This window comes from Talpa occidentalis, unplaced genomic scaffold (genome assembly GCF_014898055.3).
Source record: "Talpa occidentalis isolate TD23 unplaced genomic scaffold, MPIMG_talOcc4v2.1 talOcc4.9, whole genome shotgun sequence".
Taxonomy (NCBI): Eukaryota; Metazoa; Chordata; class Mammalia; order Eulipotyphla; family Talpidae; genus Talpa; species Talpa occidentalis.
This window is the reverse complement of record NW_023605305.1, coordinates 65814024-65838924: the sequence shown is the minus strand read 5'-3', so window position 1 is coordinate 65838924 and position 24901 is coordinate 65814024. Positions and strand designations below refer to the sequence as shown.

At 48.4% G+C, this 24901-nt stretch overlaps 1 protein-coding gene across 1 annotated transcript; it reads left to right on the top strand.

The window, feature by feature from the left end:
* The first annotated feature begins 2399 nt into the window (after positions 1-2399).
* Positions 2400-5499, top strand: DUSP1 (dual specificity phosphatase 1). The gene is made up of 4 exons (XM_037498420.2): positions 2400-3046; positions 3266-3411; positions 3780-3999; positions 4449-5499. Exons 1-4 carry the CDS (start codon positions 2680-2682, stop codon positions 4817-4819), a joined length of 1104 nt encoding a protein of 367 aa, XP_037354317.1. The 5' UTR covers positions 2400-2679; the 3' UTR covers positions 4820-5499.
* The last annotated feature ends 19402 nt before the right edge of the window (positions 5500-24901 follow it).

Here is a 24901-nt window from a genome sequence, read left to right as displayed (position 1 = left end):
AGCACATCGGAAATAGGGAAAAGCCAGGTCAGAAAAACCCACTGCTCTCCCGCATCAATTTCCATCAATTCATGTTCCTCTGTGCCTCTCTGCCCACTCAGCAGGCCTATAATTCCAGATCCCTGCTTCTTCTGCAGTTTCCACAGACCAGAGTACACTAGGATTTTCTTTGGCTTCCTCTCCACCTAGAAGCAGCAATCCACTCTTGGACTCGGGCGTCCGTAGCTACACCTTTATCACCACCCTGACCACATCCATCTCGAGTTAGTTTGTCTCCAAGAGAGACCTCTCTCTGAACTAAGCCTCTGTCCCAACCACACTTACAAGTGCCTTAGGGTGACCTTCTTGCCAAGTTCTGATGCCAGACCCTGAAACACAGAGTGGCATGATGACATCAGGCCTGCTCTGCTGGGAAGGGGAAAACCAAGAGATTTAGTGAATCATAACAAGAAAAGGTGGGGTAGGACCTGGGTTCCTTGCCTTGTACACAAAGGAGGCAGCTGTAGACCCATTGCATAGATGCTGGTGGAGAGGTTTAGCCAAGGAAGAGATTTACCTAGGATCACTCAGCAGAAACAGGATAGCTGTGTTGCATTCAGAAAGAGATAAAGAGATGCAGAGTTCAGTGGACAGACACTGCCATCACCACTGTAATCTTTGCATAAAAAAGTTTTCTTTTTGAAAAATGTGGGTTGGGGAAGGTAGAATGAATATTTTTGGTTAAGAAAAATGGCGCAGCTCAAATTGGTATGCTGTGAGAAGTCAGCAGCTGTAACATTCTATGATTCAATGCACAAAATATGTTGAGTTCCTCAGCTGAATAAGTAGTATAAACAAATAATTTCTTTTTTTCTTTCTTTTTTTAAGGCACAGGGAGGGTGTTGCCATTATCTGAGGCCAGCTTTGCTGTCCTCAGCCAATGCTCATCCCAAGGAAGAAAACGCCCTAAAAAGGGGGGGAGGGGGCGGGCTCAGCCCAGAACTCTTCTAGAACCCCAGCAGAATGTTCGAGCATGAGTGAACACAGAAGCTAAGTGAGGCAAATGCAGAAGTGGCCTCTGATGATACAATCAACGGTACAGGGTGATAGTGAAATTCCCCTCTCCCCCGAGTGGGGGTGGGGAATAAGCCGCAGAATGTTCCTGACTCTGCACCCTGACCCAGTGGCGCAATGTTTATGTTTGTGTACCTAACAAGCCGGTGCCGCCTCGGCGGACGCCGCCGCCCAGGGGGCCGTCACTTGGGGCCCAGGCCCGGGGGGCCGCACGAGGTGTTCCCCAAACGTTTGCCCGGCTCTTGAAGCCTTCCTAGCGCGGTAGCATTGGATTTCAAGTTCCCCTCACAGCGATGTCGAGAACCAGGCCGTGGGGGTAGGGGCGGTTCCTATCTCCAGTGGGAGTCCCGGAGCCCAGGGGACAGCGGGCGCCCAAATGTACTTATTTGAAGTGAAGAACAAAGATGGAGCAGGTCGATGTCTTAAACGTACGTGACCAGAACCGTGTCTGGCGGCCCCGGGGCGGCGCTGTCGAGTCGCTCTGCGGGGGGCCTCTCCAAACGCGGAACCTCGGACTCTGCAATGGCACCCCGCGGCCCCCCATGTCCCGCCACCCGGCTTTCAGCCCCCCACCCTCCTTCCTCCGCTCAAGGTCTGCTAGAGCCCTCATTACTAGGAGCAACAACTACGCCAGGGGCTCGGATAGAAGGCGCTTTGTTGGCAGTCACAGCATGGAAAGCCTGGGGAACAGGAAAACATTGTCTCTGAACCCCTCCACCTCAACTCTCCCCGGCCGCTCTTGGTAGCGGCTAAGAGGGCGCAAAGCGACATCTCCGTGGACATAGTTGTTCATTTTTCTCCCACCCTAATTCCAAGCTTCTCTGACCCCCCAATCCCAGCAGTGTTGATCTGAACCAGTAAATGGCTTCTCCGTGGGAGCCTCGGTTTCCCCGCCTGCTGGGGCGAGGGGCGCGAGGAAGGGCGCGGTGGGTGCACGAGCGCAGGAAGCCCCTGTGCGCTCGGGGCGCGCGGCGGCGCGGGGCGCGGGCTTGGGGGTGGGGGTGAGGCGCTGCCCAGCCGCCCGCTCTCCCTGCGCCTCCTCGGCGAGAGCAGCGCTCGGCTCGCAGCGCGCCCCGCTGGCTCCTCCGGGTCCGCAGCGCCGCGCGGGCCGGGTCCCTAGAGACGAGCCCGGCGGAGGCAGGACGGCCGGGCGGGGGCCGGGGCCGGAGCCAGCGCCCGGAGAGCGGATTCCTCCCCGAGCCGATGACGTCTTCTCTTCAGGCTTCGCTGGCGCCCGACCGGGCAGGGCGGGTGACGTCACCGCAAGGGACACGTGACCGCCATTCAACTCCCCCCCCCCCGGCGCCCGCCCGCCCCGCCCCGCCCCGCCCCCCACTCCAGGGAGAGACACATATAACCGCGTTCCCCGGGGCCGGGCTCGCAGCGGAGGACGCCCGGGCTGGAAGTGCGGCCGGGGCCCGAAGGTCAGTTAAGGGAGCGGCAAGAAAGAAGCCGAGGTAGCCAGAAACCCCGCAGGACGCCCCCTTGCGCAGCGAGAAGCGCAGTTTTGGGTTCCGTGAAAAGAACGCCAGGGTCGGGCTTTTCCTCGAAAGCCCTCCCGTGCCCTCGGCTTCCGGAGACAAAGAGCACGAGAGGACGAGCACGCTGGGGGCGCTGGGGCCGGCCATGGTCATGGAGGTGGGCGCCCTGGACGTCGGCGGCCTGCGGGCGCTGCTGCGGGAGCGCGCGGCGCAGTGCCTGCTGCTGGACTGCCGCTCCTTCTTCGCCTTCAACGCGGGCCACATCGCGGGCTCGGTCAACGTGCGCTTCAGCACCATCGTGCGGCGCCGGGCCAAGGGCGCCATGGGGCTGGAGCACATCGTGCCCAACGCCGAGCTGCGCGGCCGCCTGCTGAGCGGCGCCTACCACGCCGTGGTGCTGCTGGACGAGCGCAGCGCCGCCCTGGACGGCGCCAAGCGCGACGGCACCCTGGCTCTGGCCGCCGGCGCGCTGTGCCGCGAGGCGCGCGCCGCGCAAGTCTTCTTCCTCCAAGGTAAGCCCGCCGGAAGCTCGGGGTCGGGCCGCGCGCCCCTGCCGCGGCTCCTGGGGACCCCTGGCCCTCGGCGCCTGCCCCTCGTGGGCGCGCGCACTCGTGTCCTGTGGACGTGTCGTTGGCTTTGTTTGGCGCTGGGAACAAAGACTTGGGGGGAGTGTGTGAAGGTGCCCTGGCCCGCGGTACTAATGGAAAAAAATTGTTTCTTTGTATTCCCAGGAGGATATGAAGCATTTTCGGCTTCCTGCCCGGAGCTATGCAGCAAACAGTCGACCCCCATGGGGCTCAGCCTTCCCTTGAGTACGAACGTCCCCGACAGTGCCGAATCGGGGTGCAGTTCCTGCAGCACTCCACTCTATGATCAGGTTAGTAGGGGCCCATGCCAGAGGGGAGAAGGAACAAGCCGGTAGAGACCCGGAAGTGCAGCGCTGGTGAGGAATAGAGAAAGGGACCTGCAGCTCTATTTATAACCGAGGGAACACGGGATATTATTTATCCCACGCTGAAGTGGGCTGCTGGAGCAGAGTCTCCAGTTGCTGGCACTACAGAAATGGACTTGCTGGCCCTGCCTGTCAGATGGGTTTAGTCCTCTGTACTCCAACGACAGTGCTGAGAAGTTAGCTCACTCGGTATCTGAAATGGACCTTTCCAGCAGGGTGTTTTTTTGTGTGTGTGGACACTGGCATTGACTTTGAGCAAAGCATAACAAATGTTGGATATTTCTGGATTTCAGGGTGGCCCTGTGGAGATCCTGCCCTTTCTGTACCTGGGCAGTGCCTATCACGCTTCCCGAAAGGATATGCTGGATGCCTTAGGCATCACTGCCTTGATCAACGTCTCAGCCAATTGTCCCAACCATTTTGAGGGTCACTACCAGTACAAGAGCATCCCTGTGGAGGACAACCACAAAGCAGACATCAGCTCCTGGTTCAATGAGGCGATCGACTTCATAGGTAAATGGAATGGATGCTTGGCACTTCTCCACGGCTCCCCCCTGTTTTTGCCACTGAGCCCAACACTATGGCAAGGACTTGACTGACATTCTTCTCAATCTTTATGCAGACATTATCAGTCTGTTGCAGGCAAGGTCCCTGCAAAATATAAATGGGATGTCCCACTTTACATATTAGCACAATGAGGCTCAGAAAGTTGTACTGAGTCTGATCAAGCAGTTGCTCAAGATTTCTGTGCTTAGCAGAGATAGGACTGCCTGACTGTTCTCTGCATATTGCCCACATTGCCTTCGCAAATTGTGTGTGTGCCCACATTGCCACCACCACATGAGGTGATGTCCGTCTCAGGACAGGGCACACGTGATATTTCTTAGGCACCCTGTGTATGCCTGTGGTCGGGGCTCATTTCTTCTGAGCACTGGAGTAATCAGCCACCCTTTGTTTTCTAGATTCCATCAAGAATGCCGGAGGAAGGGTGTTTGTCCATTGCCAGGCAGGCATTTCCCGATCGGCCACCATCTGCCTCGCTTACCTCATGAGGACTAACCGAGTCAAGCTGGATGAGGCCTTTGAGTTTGTGAAGCAGAGGAGAAGCATCATCTCCCCCAACTTCAGCTTCATGGGCCAACTGCTGCAGTTTGAGTCCCAGGTCCTGGCCCCACACTGCTCAGCTGAGGCTGGGAGCCCCGCCATGGCTGTGCTGGACCGAGGCACCTCCACCACCACTGTCTTCAATTTCCCTGTCTCCATTCCTGTCCACCCCACGAACAGTGCGTTGAGCTACCTTCAGAGCCCCATTACGACCTCTCCCAGCTGCTGAAAGGCCATGGGAGGGAATCTTCGCAGCCCACCGGGACTCCAGGCTCCTCCTTGGGAGGAGACATGCAATAACTCCAAGGAGGGGGCTCAGGGGGCTGGTCCTTATTTATTTAATTTCACCCGAGTTCCACTGGGTTCCTAGGCAATCACAGTGGTGACTTAGCGTCAACGCATTTGCTGAACTCGGCACATTCGGGACCAATATGTAGTGGGTTCATAAGCCCCTCTGACAAAAGGGGACAGAAGAGAAAGGTCTCAGCATGTGAGCTGATTTCTTTTTCCTTGCCCTGGTTGGATTTTTGGTAGAAACTCTTCATGCTTGACATACCTTCCAGTATTACCATTCCCGACGACACATATACATATGCGAATACACCTTATTTATTTTGTGTAGGTGGTCTGCCTCCACAAATGTCAGTGTCTACTCCTAGAAGAACCAAATACCTCAATTTTTGTGTTTGAGTACTGTACTACCCTGTAAATATCGTCTAAGCAGGTTTGTTTTCAGCACTGATGGGAAGCACCAGTGTTGGTTTTTTTTTTTTTTTTCAGTTGCCAACAGTTGTATGTTTGCTGATTATTTATGACCTGAAATAATATATTTCTTCTTCTAAGAAGACATTTTGTTACACAAGGATGACTTTTTTATACAATGAATAAATTATGGCATTTCTATTGAAATATCAATGCTTTATTTCGTGGGCTGCTCTACCTGTTCCCTTTCCCAACTGTTAAAACTAGGGGAGAATCTGGACAAGGACCTCTAGAATGGATGTATTGGGATCTAGTCCTCTATTTGATGACCCCTTGGTCCCACAAGATAGGGTTGCAGGGAGGCAGAGAAATCTTGTCTGTCATGAAAAAGCGGGTACTGTAGCCAAACTCATTACTTGGGTCCAAGTGAATCCAAAGCATGCCAGAGCCAAAGCCAGGAAGAAATGGTCATATTAGCTGTTTTGCTATTTTTACTTACCCTTCCTTAGGTAATATAATAAGTTTCCCTCCCCTCTAAGTGTGCTAGAATTACTGAGGGTGATAGTTTTCCAAAATGGCTTGATAGGAATGTGTTCTCACCATGTGCAAGGACTGCCCCCAAAACAACTCTGCACAAGATCTTTGGTAGATGAAGATGCTGAGACTGAGAACAGCTAAGTGACAGAAGATAGGGGAATGGAACCTACATCTGGGTCATTTCCTAACTATTTGCTTTGCATTTTTTGCTTGCCTCAATCATACTCTCACTTAGCCTTTGAAAAGAACTTCATTTTTGTGAAAATATCTCTGGGCAGTTAAAAAAAATTCAAGTATGATTAGCAAATACAGTGTTGGTAAGTCACATGAAATCCCCACCTTCCCACCTGATCATTAAGGCTTTGGAGCATAGCCTGAGATGTTCCATGTATGGGATGGACATTTTTGGTAACTGCCTCCTTCAGGTCACTCGCTGTTTTCAGTTTTGTTGAAGATAGGCTTGCTTTGGGGCAATATTCTGGGTTTTTTAGTCTCTTGCCAAGTAGGTCAAAATCAGAAGTTGTAATTGACTACCAGTGCATGATCTGGTCTATAATGTTGAATTAAGTAACAGTAAAACTCTTGTGTGATTGACCCCTTAGCTGCCACCTCCCTCTACAGCCCTTCCTCTTCCCCCTTGCTTGTTTCTGGACAGACTGCTGTAGGAAGCAGAAAACAACTTACTGGATTTCTGTGGGAGGGGACAGAGCAGTGGTCTTGGTCCATCCTGTGGATCACGACCTTGACACATTATCAATGTCCTTGACCTTTCCTCTACTGGTTCAACAGCAGCCACCTGACTCCCAGGGCCTAAAAGATCCCTGTGTTCCAAATTCTAAGCACTTCCCCTAGGCTGGCAAGCTCATTTCCTTGGCTGGGCTTCCGATTGCATGTGTGTTCATGCCTTTCAAAACAAACTGTACCCAGTGTTTTTATCAAACCCTAGAAATTTACTATTGCAAGTATCTCCCTTCGTGGAAACGTACCAGCGACTTCAAGTCTGTGACAGATGCCGTGGCTGACTTCCCTGTGGGTTTGGGCCATCGCTTTCTGTTTGGCAGACACTGGCTGAACCCAAATTAATCTCCAGTGTGATCCACGCAGTGGAAAAATACAGCAGTTGCTTAAGGGAACTGCCAGTGAAAATAATTCACTCACTTCTCCCAGTCAGTGCAAACCACTTCACCTCCCACCCCTACCGGAGAGCAGGGCTGATAACCCCTTCTCGTGTATCAGATTCCTGGTCGTCAAACCCTCTAGAAAAATGTCACTCTTGGCCTGAGACTGCTTTTCTTGGGGGTGGGGGGGAATCCTTAATTATTTACAATGTTTGTTTCTCAGTGGCGGATGAAAACAGACAACTCAATGGTTTAATAGCGTTATGATAATAGTGGTCAAATTTAAAGTCCGAGTTGTGTGCCAGTTACTGGCTAACTGCTTTGTACATCTTTGCATTTAACCACTAACAGCAAGATCCATTTTATAGAGGAAACTGAGGCTCAAAGAGGTGAAGCGACATGCCCCAAGGTCACACAGCAAGTAATTCCCATTGCAGAGATTGGAACTGGGGGCTGAGGTCTCAGTTCAGTTCAAAAACAGTTTATGGGAGTGGGGATAAGACAAGCTTTAAAGTCAATCAGCTTTTACTAGGCAATTTTGGGGTGGAAAAGATATGTATTCCTCAGTTTTTTCATTGTAAAATGAAGATAAAGAAGCCTGCTTTGTTTTGGGGGTGGAAATGGGCTCCTGAAAGGACAGGCAGGTAACTGACCCTGGAGGAACATGTAGATCCCAACCCCCTCTGCTAATAACCTCCAACAATTCTTCGGTATCATTTTCCCACCAGCAAAACGACCAGTTTGCACTGGCTCTCATAGGTAGGGCTAGTCCCAGACCCCTGAATTCTTAACCCCAGTTTTCCCACTTGTGATATGGGTCAATAACCCCCAGATTTCAGAGGCCCTTTAAGGATTAAATCAACGTCAGCTCTAATTCTAGGGCCTAGAAAATGCATCCATGCATACTTTATGCTTTCCTGTGGTTTCCAGGCACCCATTATTCCATTAGGATACTTCCAACCCCAAAGGCCTCCATCACATCCTCTCTTTTCTTTGGAATTTTGCAAATCGTAGCTATTTTGCCTTGGACTTGCAGCCTGCAGCGACCATATCTCCCTGCTCCGCCTTGGAGGATGACATCATCGTGTGTACACCTTTAAGATTACATAAATCTGATCACCCAGGAGCCTCTATCCCCATGGCAACGCGGAGGAGTTTCCCTTTTGTGAGGAAAGCTGTCATGTCACTTCCTGCTGCTGACAAATCAGTTTAGGAGATTAAAATAAAGGGGAGAGGATGGGGAGCGGGGTGCGGAAGGCGGCTCTGAAAACTGCCGCGGCGGTGCTTTCTGGTTGCCATACACAGGCGAAAACAAAGCGCGGGCCACTCGGGGGGCCCCGCCCCGCTGCCCGGCCCCATTTCAGGTTTCCCACACCTCGCCGGGGAAGGCCGGGTGGATCCAGGTCACCCCGGGGCTGTTTTTCTCTGCAGATTGCATTTTGGGGAGCAGGTGGGAGGGGGACCCACCTCTAGGGAATTTTCTGGACACTGCAGGGCTAGTCTGTACCAGAAATTTCCTCAGGAGTCCGTGGTGCCTCTCTCCCCTTTGTCTGCTCCCGGCAGAGGGTTTGCACGCTCCTAGTACCACCGGGGACAAAAAGTGTGCTTTGCTAGAGATCATTAGCAGCCGGGGAAAGGATCTACATGTTCCTCCAGGAAGAACAAAGCCCGGGCCACAAGGGTGGCCCCGCCCGCTGCCCGGCCCCAGTTGAGGTTTCCCACACCTCCCCCCTCCAGCAGGCCCCCTTCTTTCCTTCCCTGGAATGTTTATTGACTATAGACCCGGGTACTTTTGGTGCATGACAAAATTCCTTCAATCAAGTAGCTACCAATGGGAGGATAGGCTAGGCAATATATAAATAGCTAGGAAATAAGACAGAGAAACGTTAGGAAGGTGGAAAGAAAAAGGGGCTCCTTTAGATGTGCTGGTCAGGGAAGCCTTTCTGAGGGGTCACTGTCTTAAGTTAGTACCTCACCCGGTTGTCCTTTTGAGAGATGAGTTGGGAAGAAGGATCCAGGCCAGGAGGACAGCAAAGACCTGAGGTTGAGGGGGATCTTGGTAAATTGGTAGATGGCACACTTAGGAGTCAGCTAGACCTGAATTCAAGCTCTGATTCTTTGCCACTTTTTAGCTGGGTGACTTACTGTGACCAAAGTAACATGGGCCAGTAACCCTTATCTTTCAGAGGCCCTGCACCGGTGAAAGGAAATGCAGTCACCTGGGCACATCAGCGAGGCTTGGAAAAGGCTCATTGCCCTCTTGCCACTCAGCCAGTTCCCATTCTGTCACTTGGGCAGAGCATTCTGGCCAAAGGAAACACAAGTGGCTGTACCGCCCCCAAGGGCCTGCTCTTACTGCTCTCACTGTGACCATAAGAGCTTTGTTTGGGGGTGGCCTTTGCTGGGACATCTCCAGCCCTGGCCTGTTGACGGCAGGCAAACTGCAACTCTCTCTGGGCCGTCATTGCCTCATCTGTAAGAAGCACCGAAGCACCATTCATATATTCTCTTTCACCACCCAACTGCCAGCTCGAATCCCTCTAGTCATTTAGGCCTGGGAAGGCTCTGGAATCCCTGGGTTTCCTTCAGACTGGCTCAGGGGAGCAGAGGGGATTGGAAAAGGACATTTTCTGGGAAGAGGTAGCAAGGGGTCCTGGACCTTTGCAAGGCAAGTTGGTATAGTGGAGATGCACTGATTCCTGCAGGAACAGGTCCCCCACAGTGCTCTGCATGCACATCTCACACTCCCAGCTCCCAGGGCCTGCCCATTTCTCCAACCCCAGCCAGCCCTTTGCCACAGACCACTTTGCAAATTCAGCTTTAAGTGTTTCATCATGGTTGACACAAACACACACTTGAGGTCAGCTACCTCCTCCGTTCTTCATGTATTCATTCATTTATTCTTTTACTTCATAAAAACGTATTAATATATTAATTAAATACCTTGGGTTTACCACACATTATATTGACCTCTCCTGAGCTCTGTCTCTCTTCTGGGATTGGTCTTGTTTACATTGTCCCTACCTGCACCACATGGGCACATAATTGAAAGCCTGCCAGTCTGTGCCCACTGCCATCATTTCCAGGATCATTCCTACTCTCCCCACTGCTTCCTCCATGCACACTGAGGCTTGTAATTCTCATAATACAGCATATGCTTTCTTGTCACTCTTACTTTTGCACATGCTAGTCCTCAGCTTGAATGACCTCCCCCTGCTCAAAATATCACCAAATCATGATGCCTCCATTAATCATTAAGAATTCCTCCTCTGTGCATCAAAAAATGTCATGAGCATATCATGGCTATGAAATCCCATTGCTGTAAACCAAGGGCAATAAGTCCAACTGGCCCCAGGGCCTGGCAGGTAACAATTGAAAATTGGGACACTAGGGGATAAGGTGACCCAGGCAGGTCCTGCACCACAGGGAAGCTGCTAGTAAGGTGTTTTTTGTTTTTTGTTTAAATTTTTTTGCATAGAAGAACTGGGGGTTGGGGAGGGATGGTAGTGAGAGGATTCACCAAAGACAGAGTGGGGAGCAGAACAGGCAGATGTACTGAAATACACTGCTGAGGGGAGCAGCTGGTGAGACAGGAGAGGTCTGCTGCACCTTATGGGTAACTCCATGGGTGGGGATAGAACCCAGGCTGCAGTGGCTGGTGATAGCTTGATAGTGCTGAGACTTTCACCCCTGCCCAGGGGTGGCCCACCAGGGAGGCCACCAGGGAGGCCCACCTTTCATTGAAGGAGATTTAGGCTGCCATCATGTCCTAGCTATTTATATTTTTCTTTAATTGAGGTAATCTTGGTTTACAACATTGACTGTGATCTAGGGGTATAGGTTCACACCTCCTCAGATGTATGTGACCATACCACACACATCACACCACACCAATAATCTTCCACCACAGTCCATTGGGTCCCCTCCCTACCTTTGCTCTTACCCCCACACCCTACTTTGTTTCTACCATCCCCAACACACTTATCCACTTCCCTTCTTAGCTTCAACACCCCCTGACACTCCCTTGATACCCTCCCCCCACTGTCGGTGTCCTCAGTTCCATTGTCATAATCCAAAAGTTTGTTTTGTTTTGTTTTGGTTTTGTCTGTTCCATTATTTTGTTTTTTTATATTGCATATATGAATGATTTCATATCTTTCTTTCTCCTCCGGAGTTATTTTGCTTAGCATAATGTTCTCCACTTCCATCCTTGTTGTTGCAAATGGCAAAATTTCATCTTTATAAATAGCTGAATAGTAAGTATTGCATTGTGTATATAGACCACATCTTTTAAAATTTTTTAAAAGATTTATTCTGTTTATTTATGCATTCAAGAACTGGGGTATAAGCTAGAGAGGTGGCGGGGGCGGGGAGCGAGAGGATTCACCAGAGATAGAGTGGGGAGCAGAACAGGTGGATCTACTGAAATACACTGCTAAAGGGAGCAGTGGGCGAAACAGGAGAGGTCTGCTGTGCCATGTCAGTTAGCTTCTGGCCGGATAGAAATCGTGCTGCAGTGGCTGGCAATAGCTTGATAGCGCTAAGATTTTAACCCCTGTGCCACCAGGGAGGCCTTAGACCACATCTTCTTTATCCACTCATCTGTTGCTGGGAACTTGGGTTGTTTCTTTATCACTTTAATCTCTAGCCCAGAACGCTCCCCTACCTGTAGAGTTGTTTTTTTAATCATTTCCTAGACATATTGATTTGCTCATCAAATAGACTCCCAAATCTGGCAGTTTGAAAAAGTTTTCATTTACTCCCAGACCAGCTCCTGCAGTCTTTCTCCCTGTATTAATGACAACTTCCTTCTTCCATTAGTTTATTTATTTATTTATTTTTAAAGATTTATTTATTGATGCACATAAGAGCTGGGGTATAGGCCAGAGATGCTGGGGGGAAGAGGGGAGGGCTGGTGAGAGGATTCACCAGCACAGAGTGGGGAGCAGAATAGGGAGATGTACTGAAATACACTGCTGAGGGGAGCAGCGGGTGAGACAGGAGAGGTCCGCTGAGCCATGTGTGTCACCTCCCTGGTTGGGGATTGAACTCTTGCTGCAGCAGCTGCAGATAGCTTCATAGTGCAGCATATTAACCCATTGTGCCACCAGGGAGGCCCCCTTCCATTAGTTTAGGGCAAAATCTTTGGAGACATCCTTGATTTCTCCCATTTTCTCATCTATATTTAATTCATCAGCAAAATGGACAGGCCCATTTTCAAAACCTAACCATTTCCAAAATATACCTGTTTTTCATCAGTTCAAAAACTGCCTCTCCATTCAGTCACACTCATGTGTCGCCAGCATTACTATAGTAGCCTCACAGCTGTTCTCCCTGCCTCTGCACTGTCCATCTCTGTGCATTCTCAACCAGAATCCTAACCTATCCATATGACATTGCATTTACTGTATTTTACCACAAGTTCTCTGTATTTACTTTTACTTAATTTCATCATTGAAGGCTATTTTCACCAGTCATAGAATCCCAGTTTCAGCCTTATTTCTTTAACCACCTTGAAGATACATTCCACTGTCTTTTATAGTGTCTTTTGAGAAGTCAACCTAATATTTTATTTTTGTCCTTGTAAGGGAAATCTGCCTTTTTTCTCTGGCTGATTTAGGATTTTCGCCTTGTCTTTCTTTAGTTTTGTAGTTTTATTATATCTCTGCAGTTTTCTTTCTATTTTATGGTCATGTGCCACATAATGAGGTTTCAGTCAACCATGGACCACTTACATGATGGTGGTCACTATACACAGCCCAAGTGTGTGGTAGGCTACACCATGTAGGTTTGTGTAAGTACACTGTGTGAAGTTTGTACAAAAATGAAATCACCTATCAGTGCAATTCTCAGATTGTATCTCTGTCATTAAGCAGTACATGACTGTGTGGCTGTGATTTGTGGTGCTTTTGAATCGGTGGCTTGATGTCTTTCATTAGAGTTAGAAAAGTCTATTTCTCCATTTATGTACTTTTGTGTGTTAAAATATAGTTATTGTAATGTCTGTGGCCAATAACTATTTGGATCCTCTTTTGTTTATACCTATCTATTGCTTATTGTTTCTCTTCTTTGAAAAAAAAATTTCATTTCCTCATACACCTGTTACTTTTGATTGACTGTTGGTGGCTTAGGGGGCCTATGAATCCCAGATTATCTTAATCCAACCAGAGGTTGAGGTGGCTTAAGATGATCCTGTAGTGACTACTTCATTCTTATTCTAAGGGTTATCCTTTTGAGGTTTCAACTAAAAGAGTTTACCAGACACCACCCCCCGGCTCCCCAGCCTGGATTACTTTATTTGAATAATATGTAAAAGAGTCTAGGGATGTATAGGATTCCTCCTTGGTGTGCCTTGAATTCTATTTTTTTTTATTTCATTAGACTCAGAAGTATTTTAAAAGTTTTGCTCAAGTGTGTAGACTTTTAGCCTCCTATTTCAGCATTGGCAGGTACCATTCAGGGAAAAGAGGTCTCAAATGTTATGTGCATCCTTCTGGGTTTTCCCTCTCCCAGAATTGGATCCCACAATTCCTCACTGCCCTTTTAGTGTACAAATGCTTCAAACTGAAAGTTATAAACATATTGTGTCCAACTCTCCTAGTCCTCAGAGTAGGGTGATTCCTGATTACTACGGTTCTACAATGACTTAAAGGGAGTCATACTTTTAACAACCCAGAGTAAAATTTTGAACACATTTATCTTCTCTAGTTAAAAGCCTCTGTGGCCCTCATATCATTCAGAATAAAAGTCAAGTCCTCACACACTCTGTGATCTGGCATGACTCGTCCTGCTGTTATATCTCTGACCGTATCTGCCACTCTTTCCCCTCGCTCTTCCAACCAAGTCAGCCCAATTGCTCTTTCTTGCATGGGCAAAGTTCACTCTTGCTTCAGGGACCCATGCTGTTCCCCTGGACTGAACTTACTTCTGATAACGGCAGGGCAAGCTCTCTCTCTGTTCAAAATTCACCTCATCTGTGGGCCAGGGCCTGACCACCGCCCCATTTAAATTTGAGACCACGCCGCCCGAACCCTGGCTGTCTCAGCCCTTTGTTGCTTTATTTGTCAACAAAGCACTTATTATTCCACAACATTCATTTATTTGTGAATGGTCTATCTCCCTATTAAAATGTAAGACCTCGAGGGGCCTTGTCTGTCTGTTTGACTGGGGGATCTCCTGCTCTTAGGAGAGTGCCTGCAATATCAATAAATGTGATGAATAAATGAAAGAACTGAAGGCTCTGGACAATTCCCCTTCCTTTCTGAGTGAGTCCTGGGCCCCAATTAAGGGGAAGTGATTCTTTTCTGCCCAACAAACCTCTTTCCCTTCCACATGAGGCAATTTCCCTTGGAGAATTTCCAGTAATACACAGTGGTGTGCAAATGAAATAAAGTATAGAGAAGTGCCTTGTAAGCAGGAAGCAGCATGAGGATCCTGGCTACCCAAACCTGTAATCTTGGGGCTCCATTCTTGAGATCAGTACTGGAAAGGACTAGGGTGGGAAAGCCTGCGCAGGGACTCCACTCTGAGTCCTATCTTCCCACCACTTCCCCCCACATTTCCTCCCTCCTGTCCAGAGGAGAATTCCCCATTGCATGTGCCTCTAATGAAGAGAATGGGGTGAGGGTGATTCATGGGGAAGTCTGTAGTACCATTTGGGGCTTATGACTCACAGCTTCTCATCTAATGGGAGGGTTAGCTATCCATGTTGAATCTTCTGAAAGTGTCTTTTGCCGAGGTCTTTAGTGACCAGCAGGATTTCTCCCCTCACAGAGCTCTCAACAGCATCTTCCTGGCATTTGTCACATGTGTCTCTGTTGCTCTAGAAGCACAAAGGGAAGGAAAAAAGGAAAGGAAACAAGGAATGAGAGGAAGGTGGATATCTTCTTCATCTGAGTCACCAAGGGACAATCTTGCCTTTTTCATTTCTGTGTCTCCAGCCACCAATGTTTGGCAAGACTTAACATATAATGGGGGAAGTGAATGGTTGAATACATGAAGAAATGTGGGGTCTGGAAGAATCTCATTCTAGGATATTGCTGACTTGGGGGGTTTGCTGTCCACTGTGGATGAGACTAGAGAGGCGAAGACTGATGGTCCTGGGTGAGGTAGGTGTCCCAGCCACAGTCCAATCATGAAAGCAGCCCCTAACTGGTGTCAGGTTCTTCAAGGGACACTGGATGCATGGGAGTGAAAAGAAACGTTCCTGACCTTGGCCTCTCCTGGCCAGGACATGGGTTAACACACAATTTTCATGCCATGGTCTGGGGGTTAGAGGCAAGGTTTGAGCAGGGCAAAGGTGTGGGAAGGTGCAGAGAGGAGCAGAGATTGGGGGGAGCAAGGTGGAAAGGCTTTCTGGAGGGGGGGAAGCTTTGAACTCTAGAAGTTGGGGACATGGCGTAGGAAGGAGTCTTGTCCCCAGGGTGTTGAGAAATACTCTGAACCCTGCTTGTGGCTGTTGGGTAGTTTTTTTGTTTTTGTTTTGCTTTTAAAGATTTATTTATTTATGCATATAAGAACTGGGGTGTAAGTCAGAGGTGGGGGGGTTGAGAGGAATTCACCAGAGAGACTGGGGAGCAAAACAGGCAGATCTACTGGATTCACCAGAGAGAGTGGGGAGCAGAACAGGCAGATCTACTGAAATATACACAGCTGAAGGGAGGAGCAGGGGAGACAGGAGAGGTCTGCTGTGCCATATGGGTTGCTCCCTGGCCGGCTGGGGATTGAACTTGTGCTGCAGTGGCTGGCAATAGTTGATAACACTGTCTTTAACTCCTCAGCCCCCAGGGAGACCTGTTGTGTAGTTTTTATAGAAGGAAGAGAGATCCCAGAACTTGTCCCAGACCTGATCTACTTGCTTTAGAACTGAATTTCTGAAAGCCACCACCAGAGTCCCTGTCCTTATCCTGCTCCTACACAATATGGATCAATGCCCGGACCTCCTGTGGTGGGTGTTTCCCAGTGTGACCACATTGGTACCTTGAGGCAAAGGAAACAACTCCCAGGAAAGAATGAAGCACAAGCTTGGAGCCTCGTCCCAACTTACTCTCATTATTGGATGAATTATTCCACATGTCCTGTCACTGTAGACAGAAGAAGAGTCTGCTGCAAACTTCAGTGGTTACTCTTCTTTATCATATCACATCGTCACCACCACCAACTTATACTTTAAAGGTATCAGGCAGGAATGCTGTATTGTCACCCCAAGTGCAGCATTTCCTTGCTGTGTGACTCTCAACAAGTTACCTCATCTCTCTGGACTTCAGACTTATTGTCATAAAATGCAGAGAAGATCAACCTAGAGAGTCACCATGAACCCCAAGCCCATAGACAACTCCCTGTTCATGAAGATGAGAGAGCATTATCGTGACTGGCTTGTCCCCCAGCCCAGAGGGAGCCATTTGGACTCTCATTCACAGTCCATGGACATGAGAGGACACAGCCACCATGCGACCCTGGTTATACTATGACAAGTTGCTGCCCTGATGGGAAGGGCCCTGCATTCTTCGAGAGACATGTCCTGGGATCCCAGCGGGCTGGTGCTTACTCTATTATGAAGTGATCAGGAGGCGATTTTATTTCCAATGTGTCTGCCCAGAGTTAGTGCCCGATATAGCCATGGTAGCTAGCGTGGGAGAAGAAAAAGGAAGTCTCTTTTATTGAGCACCTACTACAAACCTGTTTTATGTACGTGATTTATGTCATGCTTCCATGTGGCCACTTCAGCAATAATATTATTATTGCCATGTCATGAGGAGTCTGATACTGAGACCCAGAAAACAGAGGACTCACCTCGTCACGTGTTGGGCTGAGCTCAGAGTCTGGTCTTAGGCCCAAGTCTGGCAGGGTCCTTGCACTGTGCCAGGTGAGACAAGGGTGAATCCCACCCTCTCTTGGGTCTGCCATCCCTCTTGGAGATTGGGGCAGGAGGAAAGTACTGATGATGGGCACTGGATGAGGCGTTACCCTTCAGGGCTCCTGGAAAAGGGGTTTGGTGTCCTTAATAACCTCTATAAATTTATAGACCATGGTTAAACTGACCATGTAGGGCATAGATGGCTGGTTTATCCTGGTATCTGTTCTTTCTTCCCTAGTAATAAATTTTTAGCCAGGATTTGTACTATATTTCCCAGTTTTCCTGGCAACCAGGCATGGCCACTCTAAGTAGGTCAGAACTAAGATGTGAGCAAATTCCAGGGAGTGTTCTTAAAGAAGGAGGGAGGGGGGATGTTTTTCTTCCTTCTTTTGTCCTTTTTGTTGTTTGGAAGAGGGATATGGCAGCTGAAGCTGAGGCAGCCATACTGAACCATGAAGTGATTTTGGGATAATGGGAAAGTGGCAAGCTAGGAGTCCAGGTCCCTGAGGACTGTTGGGGGCAGGCAATTATGGCATTTCAATACCTCCTGTGACACCTTTTCTCTGGAATTATTTTTTTCATGAATGGTTGTATGGTAAATAGCCTGGGGGGGACAGAGATAGTGTCTCCTTCTGGAATAGAGAGCAGCTCAGATTTGTTTCCTGACTAGGAATAATAGACAGTGCTATTCTCTAGAGAAATTGTTGGTTGCATTTGCTAGCAGCCTCTTGTAGGGTTAGGAGTTTCCTAAGCTCAGGGTATCTCAACTATGACACAACCTACTTGTGTTCATCCACCTGAACCTTCTGCCCTGGCCCTTCGGGAGTCAGGGGACAAGGGGAGCCAGTGCAAACATGAACCTTATGCTGCCTACTGTGGTGTGCATGATAAAGTCCATGGGTTCTCATGGAGGAGCCTCATGACTTCTGCAAGCATCTGTGATATTGTAGTAGGCACACTTGCTATTTTGCAAGTAGGAAAAAAAAAAAACTGAGGTGCTTTGTGTTTCTGACCAGGACTTCACGTAGCAGAGCATTATCCTTAGCCCTAGTGAGTTTCTTTTCTTTTCTAGCTTTATTGATATTAAATTTTCCTGTATTTGAAAATTTACATCCATTTGAAACTTACAGTTCATAAATTTTGACAAGCATCCAGTTGACCACTGAACAATGTAGGGGTTAAGTTAATTCTAAGCAGAGCCTCCCTGGTGGCACGAAGTGTTAAATCTCAGCACTGTGAAGCTATCCACAGCTTTCTGCAGCAGTTTGATCCCCAGCCAGGCATCTACCCACTTGGTGCAGCAGACCTCTCCTGTCTCACCTGCTGCTCCCCTCAGCAGTGTATTTCAGTCAGTCTGCCTGTTCTGGTCTCTGGTGAATCCTCTCACCCCTCTGCACCTCTGGCCTGTACCCCAGTTCTTGTATGCATAAATAAATATTTTTTTTTAAAAAAAGGTAATTCTAAGCCGTTGACAGAGCAGGTATAACTTAGAGTCAGTCCTCCCTATGTGCTATTTCATATCCAAGGATTCAGCCACCAACACCTCGTTTAGTGAATCTGTGAGTGCAGAGCCATGGGTAGAAAATCCATGTGCAAGTGGACTCCTTGCAATTCAAACCTATATTATTCTAGGGTAAACTGTATATGGTTTTATATATCTTAGAACTTTGATAAATGCATGCAGGATGAATTATACCTACCAACATATCCAAGAAACCATAAAGCATACCCATCATCAAAATTCCCTTGTATCTATTCCCAAGCCCCACTCACCATCTCAATCTATTAGTGATATACTTTCTGCTGCCATAGATTAATTGAATAGTTTTTAGAGTCATCTATAGGTGGAATCATATAGTATTCTTTCTGTTGTGTTTGGCTTCTTGCAAACAGTATAATTTTTTAGATTAAGCCCTGGTGTTCTGTGTATCTATAGCTAAAATTGTGCTAAAATCATTTTTTAAGAGTAGTTTTAAATTCACAGAAAAATTGAGCAGAGCGCACAGAGAGTTCCCATACACATCCTACCCCCACATAGGCACAGCATCCCCCATAATACACATCCCTCACCAGAGCTGGGCATTTGTTATAATTGAGAAACCCGAGTTCGTACATCTCAATCACCCAAATTCCATAGTTTCTACCAGAGTTCACCCTTGGTGTTGTGCATGCTGTGGGCTTGGACAAATGTGCATCCACTGTTATTGTACCATGCAGAGTAGTTTTCCTGCCTTAAAAATCCTCTGGACTCCAACTGTTCATCCCTTCCCCACTGCTGACCCTGGATCTTTTTTGTCCAAAGGTTTGCCTTTCCTGGAATGTCAATTGTTGGAATAATACAGTCTGTAGCCTTTTAAAACTGGCTTCTCCCACTTAATCTGCATTTAGGATTTTTCTGTCTTTTTGTGACTTGGTAGCTCGTATCTTTTTAGTTCTGAATAACATTCAGAATATACAGAGTCTTCTAAATATACAGAGTTGTGCTTTGTTTTTTAATTCCATTCGCCTACTCCAGGGCATCTTGGTTACTTCCAACTTTTGGTAATTAAGAATAAAGTTGCTATAAACATAGCAAAAACCTAGGTGTAGGTTTTTGTGTGGACATAAATCTTTAGCTTCTTTGGGTAATTACCAAGGAGTGCAATTGCTGAAGTGGAAACTGCCCAGCTGCCTTCCCACCAGCAATGGATGAGAGTTTCTGTCGCTTCACAGCTTCGCCAGCATTTGCTATCAGTGTTCTGTATTTTCGTTGTTCTAACAGGCACATAGTCATCTCTTATTGTTTTAATTTGTAATTCCCTAATGACATATTAGGTTGAGTATCTTTTCATATGCTTATCTGCCATTCTTGTGTCTTCTTTGGTGAGGTGTCCGTTCAAATCTTTTCTCCATTCCCCCTTCTTGTTGGTGTCCATTCCCTCTTATTATTGAGTTTCAGTGTTCTTTGTATATTTTGGATACACAGTCTTTTATCAGATATGCTTTTAATAAATATTTTCTCCCTGTTTGTGGCTTGTCTTCTCTTTTTCTTCATCCTGGTGGCATTTTTGCCTGTGTGCGAGAAAGCTGTCTTCTCAATCCCAATGTTGTTGAAACCATTGTTGTGCTGGGCTTGTCTTGCACCTGAGCTAAACTTAAGTATAACCAAGTGTCATTTAACGAAGGGGATCCATTCTGAGAGATGCACTGGTAGTCAATTTTGTCATTGTGTGACTGTCATAGAGTGTAATGACACAAACCTAGAGAGTCTAGCCAACTCCCCTGCAGGCTCTGCGGCAGAGCCTCTTGGGATCACCGTCACTGATATAGTCATTGATGACCAAAACGTCATTAAATGATTCTGCTTAGAATTTTCCAGAGGCTTCCCATCATACCCAGAAGAAAGCCCAACTCTAGAGTCGGGTACAAATTCTGATGTGTTGCTTGACCTTGAACAGTTTTTGAACTGGGGGAAGGGGGACTCTAGGTGCTTCATCAATGGATTAACAGAAACTCACAGCTTTTGAAAGCAAGGTGCGTGACTGCAGTAAACTTGACATCTGGTGCGTGGCAAGTGCCCAGTACGTATTGCTACTGGTGTAATACCTCTTCCTCCAGGCACTGCATTGAATCACATTGATTTTCTTTTACGTATTTCAATAAACTGAACATTTATGCCTGCCTAGAGCTCTCATGCTTCCACCCAACAAACACACACCACACATACATGATCAAATACATAAACTCACACCTGGACACTTACACATACTCGTGAGCACTAACAATCATGTATAGCGCACACAAAGACACACTGATACACATACCCACACATTCTCAGACACAGATACATGCCATACTCTGCCAGATTCGCTCAGACCCTCACGTGCTCACACTTAAGCACTCATGTACCCACACTCACACACCCACACATAAAACTCTGTGACGCTGACTTCTCCCCCTCCTTAGAGCGGTCAAGCTTTCTTGAACACAGCCCCTCCCTCGCTTTCTCCAGCTTGGCACCTGGTTCCAGCCCACTCTCCACAATGGTTGCTGTTGAACAGGGAGATGCACCAGACCCTTCTGGCTTCTGTTCTAGGGTCATGAGCTGTCTTCTTGCTCCCTGGCTGTGCTGCAAGCACCTGCTGTTGGACAGGGTGGTCTTGCTCCCAGCTGTATCCCAGCCCAAGCACAGGCCTACTTTGCAGTAGGTGCTCAAGACACAGATGGGAATGAATGAGTGAGTGAATGAACAGGCCACAGGCTGTCTGAACAGGAAGATGCCCTGTGCACACCACAGTGGTGGAGCTGAGGTTAAGAGAAGGGCAAGGATCTGGCCTGGTTCAAGGTGAATAGGGTGCCTGTCGGCCTGGAGCTTGACTTCCTCCTTCTACGTTCAGGGCTGTGAAACACTGGTGGGCAATTCTGCTTTTCCACAGGGATCAGGATGTGGCCTCTGCTCCTTGATGGACTGTCCCAGAACACACCCCTTCCTTTTTCACTTGTGTTTCCCCAGGAAACAGCAGGCAGACTGGTGAGGGTGGGATATGGGCTGCCATACGTGGGACACAGGCAGTGTATCTGCTCCAAGCCCTGGGGTCCCTGTTACAGCAAAGCACCTTTCTGGTCTGCTTCCACCTTAGACTAGGGCTGTGAGGCTGGGCAGGAATTTGTACCCCCGTAGGGATCCCAGGCCTCCTCCCTCTCTGTTGGCTGAGGATTCTCACTATTTTTGATGGGAAGAGGTAGGAGCAGATATCAAATCTTGGTAATAGTAGGAAGTTTGAAAAGAGTGCAAAAATGCACATTCAACCTTCTTTGAAAACAATCAAAAGAAATACCAGGCACCAACAGCAAAAAGCAAGTTTGACAAAAAGTGTTCTTGAAGGTTAGAAGGTGGGAATTGTGGAAAAATTGAGGTACAGGTAGAAAGGATTTGGGAACACTGCCTTTAGAAACTCGAGACCTTGAGGAGTGAAAATGAGATGTCGGTGTGAGCGTGAGTGGTTGTTTGTGCGTGTGGTGGTGTTTGGGTGTAGGTAGGCAGAGAGGCATGGTGTGTGACTCTGCTGAGACCCTTAAGTGAATGTCCCAGTGTCAGCCATACCAGCAGAGCTTATGGTGATTAAGGTGCTGGTTAGGGCAGGCTGCTCATTGGGTGTCAGGCTACCCAGGGCCGAGATGGTACAGGCCTATCAGGGGGGCCCTGAGAGCTATTTTTAGAGGCCTGGGCTGACTCCCAAATCTTGCTGCCTATTTCTGGCACCAGAAGATTGCCCTGAAGGATGTGGAAAATTTTCATGTAAGAATGTCTATTTTCCCTTTGGCTATCCAAGGGCAGAGGAGGAAGACCAGGGCAAAGGGCTTCAGGCCTGAAGACTTCTGGTTAAATTCACTGGCACAGAGCGTGAGGCGGATCTCTCCCTGCCCTTCGGAGGAACTTATAAAAATACTCAACTTCAGGCACACACAAAAAGGTTAATAAAGGGTTTATTTAAAGAAGAAGGAGAAATGAAGAAATGAATAACTTGGGGGAAAGAGAGGGAGATAAATTCGACTGGCATGGGCTTTAAAAAACACCAGTGTCATTGTGGGGGGCCATGTGTCCTGGTTTGCTTAGGTTGTCCTGGTTTTGGCAACCAAAAGCTAGCATCCCGAAAACCCTTCAGACCCAGCAAACTGGGACAAATGGACCTGAAGTCCATTTCAGTTTCTTTCAGTTCTAGAAGTGAAATTAAAGAGAATAAGAATCAAACCATACACATCCTACTCTAGAATGTTTACAACGGTCCTCTGCAGTAGGTAACATCATCATCTCTACCTTACACACACCTGAGGAAACTGAGGCACAGAGAGACAAAGCAGCTTGCCCATGCTGGGACAGTTGGTTGAGAGGTGGATCCCTCCTGGCTGTGGTGTTAAAGCCCACCCCATCTCCCCCACTATATGCCCCAATAAGGGAGGGCTTTGGACCCAGGAAACTGCTACTTGCTACTTCTTAGCAAGGCACTTGGGATAAATAATAGCTATTTGGCCAGACAGGAGGGTAAAGTGAGAAGGTGTCAATGCACTAGGCCTGACCCTAGTGGCTGCTCAGGAAGTACTGGTTCATCCCTGCTCGCCTTCCTTTAGGGGATAGCTGGACCTGCCTGTATAAAGCCACCTTTCCAAGTCCTGAAGTCACCACTTGCAGGTGCATGGTGACCGTGGATCCTGGATAGTCTGAATTGATACCCTTTGGGGCTCCCATGCCCGGCTGTGAATGGGGGGGGGGGGAAGAACTCAACTTTGTAGGGAAAGAGAGCAGGGAACTGCCAGTCACCAGTCCCAGTTCTGCCCTATTTCTGGCCTCCACCTCCCTGGCTCTGGAATAGATGAATGGGCCAGCCCTGGCAGGGTGGTTGTGGGGGGCAGGGAGATCACGTGGGACCTGAGCCTCCCAGACCCCCAATCAAGTCCCTGCTCCCAGTCCCCACTTCCCCAGACAGGACTGGCGCCCGATGGCGCCGCCCCGGGAGTGACTGGGGAGGGGGCTCCGGAGGTGCGGACGTGCGTGCACCAGCCAGGCACGAAAGGAATGTGTTGGCCCCGGGAGACGCACTGTTCCTTCCGCAGGCCGCGCGTCAGCGCAGGGCAGGAAGGGCCGGTCGGTCTCGAGTTCCCAGCCTCCTTCTCTGGGCTGGGGAAGCGGCTGAACAATAGGGCCTCCCAGAGGGACTGTGCAGGTGTGTGTGTGTGTGTGTGTGTGTGTCTTTTTGTGAGATGAGCGACAGTAACTGCCCATTCATTCATCAAGGGCTGCAGTGAGTCTAATTCTACCAAGAGCGCACTGCGCTCTTGCTCGTGCTTGTGCTTGTTTATATGTGTGTCAGAGTTAAGGACTGTGTTGGGGGTGTGTCTTTGTGTGTGGACACCCTGGGAGGGGCCAAGGAGCTGTGAGTCAAGGAGAGCTGGAGGGCCCCTTCTTGGGTTACCAGGGTGGCAGGCCGTTGGCAGAATTATCGCATTTACTGTCCACAGCCACCTCAGCTGAAGCCCTTGCTGCCCAGCCTGCTTTTACAGTTTATAGAAAGTATGTGTGCATGCAGCCTTGGGTAAGAGATCTGAACTGGCACCACTTACCAGAAAAGAGCTGTGATCCCCAGCTTCCCCATTTTGCGGAAGGGGAGACGGAGGCTCAGAGTGATGTGCAGAGACATATCTTAGGCCTTAGGGCAGTAAAGGGAAAGAGTCATTCCACTTTTCCTATATAAAGGGCACCTGGGAGTAATCAAATGGTTGATGACGGTCATTTCTATTTATAGACTTACCCCTGGTAAAGTGGTAGAATTAGACTTACTGCAGCCCTTGATGAATGAATGGGCAGCTACTGCTGCTCACCTCACAAAATGACAGACAGTAAGAGCCTTCTGATGGAGGAATATGACCCCACCCATTACCGGGGACTTGCCAGAAACTCAAACCTGAAACTGATCAAGCCCCAGATTCCACCAACAATTTATGGGAACTACAGGAATAGGGAACATGTCAAACAGTTAGCCAACTTCAGATATGGGAACTGCTATAAACTGCTTTCTCCTGCGAATAAATTGCTAGGGGAAAAAAGAAACAGTAGACAAAGAAAGGGGGGGAATCTATAGAGAACAAGTGACTTGGAGTCATATCAGTCAATCACCATTTATGAAATAAGAAGTTAGAAGATGGCTAAGAATGCCTGGCTGGGAGCTCATGACCTCCTTTGAATAACCGCTCCTAGAGGGATTCTTGGGGTCAGGTTTGTGCTGAGACTCCTGACTTCAGGCAAAGGAAATCTGCCCCACTGGCACTGATATGTGCCCTGCCTCCTCCCTCAGACTCCCAGAAAGAGGGAGGAGGGAGTGATGTTTTCTCTCTCTGTCCTCTGCAGGATCATTTATATTTAGTGCCTGTGTCTTGTAGGTAGCCAACGTCTGGCCTTTTTGTTCTGTCTGCCCAGAGCCTTGTGTTTAAAATTAGGCCCCTGAAGTCAGAGATGGTGTGATCTGCTCGCTGGGAGATAGTATAAACAACAAGCCGCAGTTCCTGGGATGTCCAGAGTGTGTTCAAATCTGGGGTGGCCCAGGATGTTGACACCCCCCATTTT

Bases quoted from the DNA above. Each gene is read 5' to 3' on its own strand.
- DUSP1 (XM_037498420.2), top strand. From the start codon at position 2,680: ATGGTCATGGAGGTGGGCGCCCTGGACGTCGGCGGCCTGCGGGCGCTG. The intron at 3,047-3,265 runs GTAAGCCCGCCG...TTGTATTCCCAG, and splicing joins GCAAGTCTTCTTCCTCCAAG to GAGGATATGAAGCATTTTCG. The intron at 3,412-3,779 runs GTTAGTAGGGGC...TCTGGATTTCAG, and splicing joins GCACTCCACTCTATGATCAG to GGTGGCCCTGTGGAGATCCT.